Genomic DNA, 12,044 nt, shown 5'->3' with positions numbered 1-12,044 from the left:
TGTGTCATGCTGGGACCTTCGCCACTCATGTGTCATGCTGAGCCCCACCTCACATGTCACGCTGAGCCCCTCCTTCACCCGTCACTTTGAGCCACTTCTCACTCAACCTGTCACACTGAGCTCCTCCCCCATCGTGTGTCAGATTGAGTTGCTCCTTCCTCATGTGTGACACTGAGCCTCTGATCCCTCATGTGCCACATTGAGTCATGTCTCACTCTGATGTCACACTGGGCCCTCTCAATCACCTGTCACACTGAGCTCCTCCTCCCACATGTGTCACACTGAGCTCCTCACCCCTCATGTGTCACACTGAGCCCCACCTCACTCATGTGTCACATTGGGCCCTTCCTCACGTACCTGTCACACTGGCCCCTCCTCCCACACATGTCACGCAGAGCTCCTCCTCCCTTGTGTCACGCTGAGCCCTTCCTCTCTCTCATGTGTAACGCTGAGCCTCTCGTCACTCACCTGTCACACTGAGCTCCTCCTTTGTCATGCGTCACACTGAGCCCCTTCTCCCTCGTGGACCACTCTGACACCCTCCTCCCTCGTGGGTGACGCCGAGCCCCTTCTCACTCACCTGTCACACGGAGCCCCTCCTCCCACATGTGTCACAGTGAGCATCATGTATCATCCTGAGTTTCTCTTCCCTCACATGTCACACTTAGCCCCACCTCAGTCACGTGTCACATTGGGCCCCTCCCCCGCTCACCTGTCACAGTGAGTTCCTCCTCCCTTGGGTCACCCTGAGACCTCCTCTTTCACATGTCACTGATTCACTCCTCACTCACCTGTCACACCTGACACACTCATGTGTCACATTTGGCTCCTCCTCTGTCATATGTCACCTGGACCCCCTCCTTCCTCATGTGTCCTGCTAACACCCTCCTCCCTCACATGTCACGCTGAGCCCCACCTACTCACCTGTCACACTGGGCTCCTCATCCCACATGTGTCACACGGAGTCCCTCCTGCCTCACACGTCACACTTAGCCCCATCTCACTCACATGTCACATTGGGTCCCTCCTCCCTCACCTGTCACAGTGAGTTCCGCCTCCCTGTGTCACTCTGAGCCCCTCCTCCCTCTTGTGTCACACTGAATCACTCCTCACTCACCTGTGACACTGAGCTCCTCCCCTCTCATGTGTCACATTTGGCTCCTCCTCTGTCGTAAGTCATGTGGACCCCCTTCTTCCTCATGTGTCCCACTAACCCTCCTCCCTCATGTGTCACGCTGAGCCCCACCTCACTCACCTGTCACACTGGGCTTCTCCCACACATGTCACACTGAGTTCCTCCTCATCACGTGTCACACTGAGTTTCTTTTCCCTCATGTGTTACTCTGATGCCCTCCTCCCTCATGTGTGATGTGAGCCCCTCCTCACTCGCCCGTCACAGATTCCTTCCCACATGTGTGACACTTCACCCCTCTGCCCTCATGTGTCACGCTAAGTCACTTGTCCCTCCTGTATCACACTGACCTCCTCCTCTGTCATGTGCCGCACAGAGCCTCTCCTCCCTCATGTGTCACACTGACACCTTCCTCATGTGTCACCTTGAGCTCCTCGTCTGCCATATGTCACACTAAGTCCTTCCTCCCTCATGTGTCATGCTGACACCCTTCTCATATGTCATGTTGAACCCCACCTCACTCACGTGTCATATTGGGCCCCTCATCCCTCATGTGTCACAGTGAGTTCTTCCCCCCTTGTGTCACGCTGAGCTCCTCCCCCCTCGTGTCACACTGAGCTCCTCTTCTGTCACGTGTCACACCAAGCCCCTCTTCCCTCCTGTGTCACACTGAACCCCTCCTCACTCACTGTCACACTGACTCTGCTCACTCTCCCGTCTCACTAGGATCTCCCCCCTCATGTTTCACTCGGAGCCCTTCCTCTGTTGTCGCGTGTCACACAGAGCCCCTCCTCTCTCTCGTGTGACACTGAGCTCCCACCTCATGTGTCATGTTGAGCCACTCCTCACTCACATGTCACACTGACACTCTCCTCCCACATGTGTCACACTGAGCCCCTCCTCCCTCACGTGTCACACTGAGTTCCTCCTTGTGTGTCATACTGAGTTCCTACTTCTTCATGTGTCACACCGAACCTTTCCTCTCTCATGTGTTACACAGAGCCCCTCCTCCCTCACATGTCTTAGTGAGACATGTCTCAGTCATCTGTGACGTAAAATCCTTCTCTTTCACGTGTCACACTGAGCCCCTGGTCCTTCACATGTCACACTGACTCACTCCTTACTCACCTGTCACACTGAGCTCCTCTTCTTTCCTGTGTCACACTGAGCCTCTACCTCATGTGTCATATTGAGCTACTCCTCATGTCACACGGACGCTCTCCTCCCACATGGGTCACACTGAGTCCCTCTTCCCTATGTGTCACAGTGAGCCCCTCCTCATTCACCTGTGGCAGATTCCCTCCTCCCACTGTGTGACACGTAGCCCCTCCTCCCTCACATGTCACATTGACCCTCCCACATGTCACACTGAACCCCACCTCCTTCACATGTCATGGTGACACCCTCCTCCCTCAGGTATGGTGCTGAGCCTCTCCTCCCTCACATGTCACACGGAGCCACTTCTCACTCACCTGTTACACGGAAGCCCTCCCTGTTCATGGGCACACTGAGCTCCTCCCCTCTCATGTGTCACACTGAGACACATCTCACTTGTCACACTAAGCCCCTCTCCCTTATGTGTCATGCTGACACCCTTCTCATATGTCATGTTGAACATATGTCACGTGGAGTCCTTCCTTGCTCATGTGTCTTATTGAGTCCCTCTTCACATGTCACATTGAACCTGCCCCCTCGTGTGTCACACAGAGCCTTTTCTCACTCATGTGTCACATTGGGACATATCTCACTCCCTTGTCACACAAAACCCTTCATATGTCACATGGAACCCTCCATCCCTTATGTGTCACACTGGGACACTCCTTCCACATGTGTCACATGGAGCCCCTCCTCCCTCACATGTCATGCTGAGCCCCTACCTCATGTGTCACATTGAGCCATTCCTCACCAGTCACACTGCTCTCGCATGTGTCCCAGAGTCTCCTCCCTTATGTGTCATAATGAGTCCCTCCTCGCTCACCTGTCACAGATTCCCTCCTCTCACATATGTGACACTTAGCCCCTCTGTCCTCATGTGTCACACTGAGCCCCTCCTCCCTCAGGGCCACACTGAGTTCCTCCTCCCTCATGTGTCGCACTGAGCCCCTCCCCTCTCCTGTGTCACATCGAGGCATGTCTCACTAACCTGTCATTCTAAGGCCGTCTTCCCTCATATGTCACACTGACCCCTTCTCATTCACCTGTCACACTGAGCCTGCCCCCATCACGTATCACCCAGAGCCACTCTTCCCTCAGTGTTAGGCTGAATTCCTCCTCCCTCACGTGTAACTTTGTGTTCTGCCTTGCCCGCCTGTCACGCTGAGCCTCCCCTCCGTCATGTGTCACATGGAGCCCCTCCTCCCTTATGTGTCACACTGAACCTCTCCTCTGTCCTGTGTCACATGTAGTCCTTCCTAACTCACCTGTCACACTGAGCCCCTCCTCCCTCATGTGTCACCCAGAGCCCCTCCCCCATCATGTGTCCCATTGAGACACCTCTCGCTCACCTGTCACCCAGAGGCCCTCCTCCCTCGAGTGTCAGGCTGAGTTCTCCTCCCTCACGTGTCCCATGGAGCCCCTCCTCCCTCACCTGTCACACTGAGTCCCCTCCCAATGTGTCACACCGAGTCGCTCCTCCCTCAGGTGCACACTGAACCCTTCCCGACCTCTCTGCCCTTCCCCCTCGGCCCTGGCCTGTTGTCTTTGCCTCCCCTGCTGACTCAGGTTCCATGCAGGACAGCGGGTGACCTGCACCAAGCCCCTGTGCTCCTGGAGTCACTCACCCACCAGCCAGAGCGCAGCCAGCCGAGGCAGACCCATGGCGTGGTGGGGCGGACAGAGGCCCTGGCCACAGCAGGAAGCCACCGGGGCAGGTCATGAGAGGCCATGGCTCTCCCCCACCCCCTCCTCTCCGCGCCCCTCCTCCTGCCTTTTCACCCCCCTCCCCAGTCCTTCACGGCGTTCGGAGGGCTCGCTGGGTTCTGGCAGGCCTGCCTGATGAGCCGGGCCGCGCAGGTGTCCGGCGCGTCCTGTGCCTCTGTTGGTGGAAGGCACCGGAGCCGGACAAGACATGCGCAAGACCGAAGCCCCCTCCTGGCAGGACTCGGTCTCGGCCTCTCAGGGATGCTCCAAGAAGCGGGCAGTGTGCCACCCGGGGTGGGCAGGTCGTTCTCCAGCGCCCCTGCACCCCAGCTTTCTGAGGCCCGGAATCTGCATGTTCGACCAGCTGTCTCGGTGACTCTGGTGGGTGGCCTGAGGCCTCACTTTGAGGAATGGCCTTTTGGAAGTGGTCAGCGTCCTGTGCTCGTCCTCGTCCCTGCTCTTGACTGCTCTGATCAGAGGGGCCCCCGGCCCGAGCTCTGCCATCTCCCTGGGGCCTCTCTCTTCCAGGGCTGGTTTTTGCTGCCTTTGCGCTGCGCTAAACTCCCCCCGGCCTGGCTTCCGGCCGCCCGGGGGTCCGTGAGAAATCCTACGGGGAAGGTGTTTCTGAAATGTATCCTCTGTTCTGGAAGAAGACCCAGGACAGGGGTCAGGACGAGGGTCCCTGTTTGGGTCTGAGATCCCCCCCGGTGGGGCTGCCCACCGGCCCAGCCGCAGGGCCCGTGGGGTGCGGAGGGCGGGACCGGGCTGTCTTTCTCTTCTTACTGTGGGAGCAGCCTGGGGGCTGCTGGCTGAGCTCCTGTCACCCGCATCCGAGGCCCCGCATCCGACCTGTGGCCGCCCGCAGGAGGGGCGCGTGCATCTGGCCCTGAGTGGTGAGTAGCCGTCCGTGTGCGCGGTTGCGTGTTTGGGAAACGGGCCTGGCACGAGCCAGGCCTGATGGCTGGAGCGCTTGGGTGTGGGGGTGGTGGGCAGGGAAGGGAAGGGGCAAGAGGGGTTGATTGCCTTCCGTGGGGTGGACCCCGGGGGGTGGACCCCGGGGCTACTCCGGTCCTGGTGCTGCCGGAGCTCGCTGGGTGATCCGGGCTGGTGGGATTTGGGCACATTTAGGCAGGACATGGCGCAGGCCTGGTGCCCAAGTACTGGGGACCCGTTGTCCACAGCTACTCTGATGCCTGTCATTTCCCTTGTCTGCAGGGTCTGCGACGTCATAACCCACCCACCCCAGTTGTCACCTAATACTAACTTTCTTTTCCTTTTTGTTTTTCTGTTTTCTGGTTTTTTGTTTTTTTCCCTAGGAGGAAAACGGTTTGTATTCTGTGTTTTGTTTTGTTTTTTAAACTCTTTCTAGGGAGGCGGGGACCTCAAAAACACCCAAAAGTTTTGCTCTGTCAGTAGCTCTCTGAGGCCCTGGGGGCTGCCCCTCTTGTCTGTAAGTGGGCATAAAGTCTCATCGTTTGGGATTGCAGCTGGGGACACAGTGAGGCAGGGACACTGCTGTCGGCTGGCGCGGGAGGTGGAGGCCTCTCCTGCTAGTCCCTGTGCGTGTGCGTGCATACATGTACCCTGGTGGGCATCTGCCCCTCCTCTGTACAGGAGGGCTGATGGGTGACAAGCTCTCTGTTTGGCCCCCCATGTTCTCGGCAGGACTTGAGTCTTAGGCCCATGAAGGGTCATCCCTCCACACCCCAGGCCCCCAGAGCAGCCCCTACCCAGCAGGCATGCAGTTTGCCTGCAGGGTTCCAGCCTCTGGGACCCCCTAGGGGTGGCCTGAGTTGGGGGGGCCAGTGCTGGGGGTGACTCCCCACTGTGACCCCAGGCTGTGTCCCACGGCTGTTCACCACCAGGGAATTTGAGAGCCCCCAGAAGTGCCATCTGGGCCCTTGGATGTGGCCCCTCAAACTCCTTTGTCTTCCCCTGTTCCCCATTCGATGATAGGCAACGGGCCTGAGATGAGCAGCCATTAGCCAGGGCCACCTACAAGTCAGGGTCAGGGCCACTAAGGGAGACTGGGGTCCGGGAGCTGAGCCTTTGATCTTGACCCTTAGGACCCACTTGTGGCCTCCAGGAGCTGCGGTAAGGGGCGGGTGCTAGGCGGGCAGGCGGATATGGTGGTCTGGCTCTTAGAGCTGCCAGGCTGTCAGCCCTCAGTGGGCCTGGTTCTGGCACCATGGTAGACACGCATGGTGGGTGTGGCAAGGGTGGAGTGGCCTCTGGTGACAGAGCAGAGGCCACTGGGGAGGGTCCCCAGTCCTGGCTCTGTTCCTGATGCTTCTACAGCCACCAGCAGGTTCCCTGGGGTGAAGGGTTGGGGGACCAGAGCCCTGAGTGCCGCTGTGCTGACCACTTTCTTTGTGGGTCCTGTGGGGTCCAGCGGCAGATGAGGAAACTGAAGCCAGCCAGCAGGGGCCCGGGTGGGGGTGGGTCTGAGCCCCCCTGGCTTTGCACTTGGGGATCCTGACCATGGTCTCTTGGTGCTGCTATCAGGGGTAGAGGCCTCAGTTAGATGGAGGGGGGAGTTGTTGTCCCCCGGGGACCAGTGAGGGCACAACACATGAGCCTGCTGTGCGGCTACAGAGCCTGTAGAACTCTGAGGACTGGTGGGGGCCATGGTTTTCCGTAGGATGGTGTGAGGAGGGGAGGGCCAGTAAGGGAGCTGGGTGGGGTGTCAGGCTCCTGCAGAGCCCCTGACCTTTGAACCTGAGATCTGCTTGGTGATCTCATGGTGCCACAGTCGGGGGCAGAGTTAGGGGCAGAGTCAGGGGCTGAGTGGGAGTCAGAGTGAGGGGCAGAGTCAGGGGCTGAATGGGGGTCAGAGTGGGGAGCAGAGGCGGGGGGCAGAGTCAAGGGCAGACCTGGTCGGAGGGAGGTGTGGGGTGTTGTGTGAGGGCCCAGACTCCCGCCCCTAGGTGAGGGTCCTGGTCGTGCAGGGAGTGGTCCGGGTCCTTCCACCATGCCCCAGGTTCCCAGTGTGGAGGGTGGGGGGCTGCTGCTGGATTGGTGACGCTGAGGCCAGGCGGGGGGCCCTCAGGCTGAAGGTGCTGGACCATGGGTTGATGGGCCCTGAGTGCATGCGTGTCACCCTCCCTCTGCCTGCATCCCCCCAGGGAGCCCCCTCCCCTCTCCAGGGCAGTACGCCCCCTTCTCAGCAGCCATTTTGCCATTTTCAGGGCAGTGTGACCTTGGCCTCCCCCGGGGATGGTAGAGGGGGGATTGTTTGAAGCTGGGGCTCCTGTTCCCAGACCCTCCACATTAGGGGGCAGAGAACAGCTTGCCCAGCCAGCAAGTCCTGAGTGGGAGTTAGGCCCAGGCCAGAGGTGAGACTTGACCCTCGGGAGGAGGCAGCTCCCAGTGTCCTCCTGCCCCGCCCATCCCAGCTGGTGTTGGAGGGCGAGCCCAGCCCCCTCCATTGGCCTCCCTCCTCCATGCTGCCCTCCTGCCCTCCACCATCTACCTTCAGAACAAACCACAGACTCACATCATCTTTTATTTTGCTTTATTTTGGGGGTAGGGAAGGCAAGGGGGTGGGAAAGCAGGGGGGGTCTCCTCCCCGTGGCAGAGAGCGGTTGTCTGGTAGGAAGTGGCTCAGCACAGTCCGGTGGGTGTCTGGGGCCTTCCTCAGTCTCTCTTGGAACCCTCTCCCCTGTCGTGGACCTCCGGGTCCCTGTGCTGTCAGTGTTGGGAGGGGAGAGGGAGCCCTGCCAAGTGAGGCTGCCCCGCTCAGTGTCCAGGGGAGTCATGGGGACTCTGGAGAACGCGAATCCGGTGAGTACTGGTACGTCGGACGCTCCGTGGAGAGGCGCTGTCCAGGTAAGGGCAGAGCTCAGGGCCAGGCAGAGTCGGGGTCGAGGGAGCCGAACCAGAGGGTGGGGGTGGGCTTGCTTGGCAGGGGGTGGGTGCGGGTGGTGCCACAACGCTCCACGAGGTGTGAGCGGGGTGGGGGGCGGGGGCGGGGGGGCGGGAGCCCAGGGGGAGCAGGAGCACCGGTGGTGGAGGTAGAAGTCAGTGGAGCACCCGAGGTCAGTGTCCCAGGATGGCACGTGGTGGCCACTCGTCACTCCGGGCGGGCGGGGAGGGAGGTCCCCGGCACCTGCTTGCTTGGCTGCGTCTGCTCTGCCTGATCCTTCACCTGGCCTTGGGGCATGGGGTCATCCGCTGCTCACCACTGCGCTCTCCCTCACGGATCGCACTCCCAGCTGCAAGCCTGGGACCTGGGCAGTTAAGACGGGACTGTGGTTGTGTAGCCCTGAGCTGGCTCTGGGTCTCTGATGGTTGGATAGTCCGTTGTTAGCACAGATGATGTTGCTGGTTGATGAGTTGAAGAAATTTTTGCCCTTCACAAGTGGGTTCCCCTTGGGTCGGGAGCGGCAGGAAGGAGGCGGGAGGTCTGAGCGAAGCAGGCCGAGGCACGGGGAGGCGGGAAGGAGAGGCCGAGGTCGGTCGTGGGGGGCAGAGGAGAGCCCCGGAGGCGCCTCACTGGGGGCTCGCCTCGTCCTTGCCGCCGCGGGGCAGCTCTCGCAGCCTGGCTTCGGCCTCCGGGCCCGGGGCCGGGGGTGCGCCGGCGTAGATGGCGGTCAGAAAGCCGATCAGGGCCCTGGCCGCCAGCTCCTGGGAGATGGGGTCGGCCAGGCCGGCGGTGCCGCGGCCGCGGGGTGGGTGTCGGCTCAGGAAGGCCAGGACATCGGAGGGCTCGGGGAGGCCCCGGCGGGGCAGCAGGGCCGCCCTCACGTCGCTGTCCCGCTCGTCCTGCGAGGTGTCTTGCAGGCCGTCGTGCAGGCCGCGCTGACGGCAACGTTGCAGGTCGCCTTGCAGGGCTCCTCGCAAGACGACATCGTCATCCGCCGCGACGTGCAGCTCCCGGGGGCGCGCTCCCCGCGGGGGGGCGCGGGCCGCGTCCAGGTGGCCCACGCGGACGCCGAAGAAGTCGCACAGCAGCAGCCAGAAGCCGGGGCTCAGCTGCAGGCCCCGGCGGCTCAGGGGCAGCAGCGCGCGTTGCTGCGCGCAGCCGGGGTGCGGGAGCAGCGCGGCCAGCTCGTGCGCCAGGACGGCGCTGGGGCCCGCGGGCGGGGGCGCCGGGGCGAGGAGCTGCGCCAGGGTGGCGGCCAGGCCGCTGCCGGGGACGAGGAGCGCGGACGCCTGGCCGAGGCGCAGCCAGCGTCGGGGTGGGGCGCGGGCGCGCGCGGGCGGCGCCAGACGCCGCTTGAGCTTGAGCAGCACGAGGAGCGCGGCCACGGCCAGGGTGTCCTTCCAGAACAGGAGGCCGCGGAAGAAGTGCAGGACCACCGCTCGGATCTGGGCCACGCTGACGTGGGCCAGGACGCTGTGCAGGATTTGGTCGATGGGGATCCGAGCCAGGAACTCCTGCTGGAGGTTCCGCCTGCTCGGGGGACCCTGGGCGGGGGCGTCCTCCGCCTCCTCGTCCTCTGTGGAATCCAGGGACCGGGCCCCCGGGGACCCTCCCGGGCTGAATGGCGACCTGGTGCGGGCGGTAGCGCGGCGCCGCGAAGCCCCGCGGCCCAGGTTTCTCGGGGGCGGCAGGCGGCGGCCGCCGTCCTGGGCCAGCCGCTCCATGACGTCGAAGTTGAAGTGGGAGAAGAAGAAGACCCAATGCCCGGGGAGAAGTACGGTGAGCCTGTCATTATTCAGAGAGGCTAGATCCTCTGTGTTGAGAAGGATCATGATGGGCTCCTCGGTGTTCTCCAGGTAGCGGCACCACACCATGAAGGCAGCCCTTATTGGAAGAATCTTCATCTCCAGTTGAGAGTAGTCGGTTTCGATAGGCGAGATACTGCGGGAGTAGAAGGCGCAGGACACCCTCCTGCCGGTCTGGTCGTCTCTCTGGCTCAGGGACGCGTGCAGAGCCGTCTTGGTGACACCCGTCTCCAAGTAGAAGGGGTTCTGCGGCTTGGGGTGGTGCAGGAGGGGCGCCCTGCGGACAGCCCGCTTCAGGCAGTTGAAGGCCCCCTGCTCGTCGTCCCCCCAGGAGAAGGCGTCCTCCGTGAGCAGCAGGCGCGCCAGGGGCTCTATGATGATGTGGAAGCGCTCCACGAAGTGCTGGTAGGGCAGGATGAACTCGATCAGGTGTCGCAGGGACTTCTTGGAGCCCGGGGTGGGGTAGCCCGTCACGGTGTTCACGATGCTTTTGTTGAGCCTCACCCCTTTGGGGGTTATGACGAATCCCAGGAACTCGACGGTGTGCCGGTGGAACTGGCTCCGGTCCAGCGAGCAGTAGACGTGGTGGTGTCGGAAGCGGACCAGGACTTGGCGCACATGTTGGAAGTGCTCCTCCTGGCTCATGGAGTAGACCAGGACGTCCCGGCCGTAGGAGAGCACAAAGTAGCCGAGCATGTCCTTTAGGATACAGTGGAGCACGTTCTGAGGGATGGTCGGGTCTGAGGATAGCGGGAAGGGCCGGTAGCTCTTCATCTCTTGGGGCTCAAACCCGAATGCTGCTTTCCATACATCCTCTGCTTGGTTTATGTTCATGCCCTCCTCCACGACGGTCCCCCGCAGCTCCAGCTTTGTGAACCATGTAGCTCCGTGTAACTGGTCGAATAGTTCTGGGATCACCTGTACGTAGTCTTGTCTGTTAGTCAGCATGCTGTCTGGGTTCCAGCTTTCGTCCCGCGGCCTGGCGCTGTTTTGCATCCCGGCACCCACAGGTTCCCACGGCGCGATGGAGGGACACTCGTAGAAGGTCTCGCTGTGATCACTGTCTCCAGCCTGCTGAAGCTCAGAGGGCTCTGATTCAGAAAGATCATCGGATCCGTCTGAGCTTGGCTGGTCGGAAGTCTCATCATCTGCTTCCTTCGGGTTAAACACGTCGGCCAGGTCGGAGTACAGGGGCGGCAGTCCGGGCAGCAGGCTGATGGCATGTCTTTCTAGCGCGATGCATGGTGGGGGCGGGCGGAAGCACTTCTGCAGGCAGTAGGGAGAGTGGAAGGTACAGCGGCCTTGGATCCAGTCGACCTCGGGGGTGTGGAGCCGGAGCCAGTCGATGCCTAGGATGACGGAGAAGTTGGGGGACGGGACGATGTCGAATTCGATGGACTCCTGGTGGTTCTGATGGATGCACACCAGGGGCTCGGTGTAGAGCCAGACAGGTTCGTCGCCGATCAGCGAGCCGTCCACGCCTTGGACCATCTTCGGGTGGGGCTTCTCGTAGAGCTCCACGTAGTGCTCCTGGGCAAACTTCTCATCCATGAAGCTGCCGCCCGCCCCTGAGTCCACCAGGGCCTGGACCGCGACGCTGTGGTAGGGGTTCACCCTGACCAGGAGCAGCAGGAAGAGGTGGTCGCGGTTGACGGTGGGCCGGGCTTGGCACGGCATCCAGCTGCTGACCATCCATCTCTCCGGGGCAGGTGAGTCGATCCAGGTCAGGTTCCGTGGGCGGGCCTCCGGGGGCAGCCTGAGCATGGCCCTTCTCTCCGCCAGCTTCTCCTCTATCTGCAGGACGAGCACGATCAGGCTGTCCAGCGAGTCGGGCTGCGGGACCCGGAACAGGTAGTGCCTGATCTCCTCGTTGAGCCCCTGGCACAGGTGAGCCTGCAGGACCTCGTCCGACCAGCCCAAGGTGGGTACCAGGCCCCGGAACTCATTGATGTACTCGATGGCGGGGCGGCTCCCCTGCCTGATGTTGAACATGGCGTCTTCGGCCACACGCAGCGCCTGTCGGTACTCGAACATACCTGACATGGCCTCCAGGAAGGCCGGGAAGTCGTCAATCAGGGGGCTGTCTTCCTCCACCAGGGCTTTGGCCCAATCTAAGGCCATGCCTGAGAGGTGGCACATGACGTACCCCACTCGCAGGCGGTCGTTGTAGAACATGCGTGGGTAGCTTTGCAGGATCAGCTGGCAGAGCACGATGAACTCGTGGTATTCTCTGCGGTCGCCGGAGAATTTGGATGGGACGGGGAGTCGGCCCGCACTGATCCCCTCCATCAAGATCTCTTCTGCTACCCTTTGTTGCTCTCGGAGGTCTTGCATGCGGAGGTACAGAGAGATGATGGACCTCACCGTGGCCATGATCTCCGAA

At 61.5% G+C, this 12,044-nt stretch overlaps 1 protein-coding gene across 1 annotated transcript; it reads right to left on the bottom strand.

Annotated features, from left to right (window-relative positions):
• Positions 1-8,482: 8,482 nt before the first annotated feature.
• On the bottom strand, positions 8,483-11,800 carry RTL1 (retrotransposon Gag like 1; the record flags this gene model as incomplete). The annotated part of the gene is made up of 1 exon (XM_082737585.1): positions 8,483-11,800. The coding sequence occupies one exon, from the start codon at positions 11,798-11,800 to the stop codon at positions 8,483-8,485; it is 3,318 nt and encodes a 1,105-aa protein (XP_082593711.1).
• Between the last annotated feature and the right edge of the window lie 244 nt (positions 11,801-12,044).

This window comes from Mustela nivalis, assembly GCF_964662115.1.
Source record: "Mustela nivalis genome assembly, chromosome: 6".
Taxonomy (NCBI): domain Eukaryota; kingdom Metazoa; phylum Chordata; class Mammalia; order Carnivora; family Mustelidae; genus Mustela; species Mustela nivalis.
This window is presented reverse-complemented; position numbering and strand designations above follow the sequence as displayed.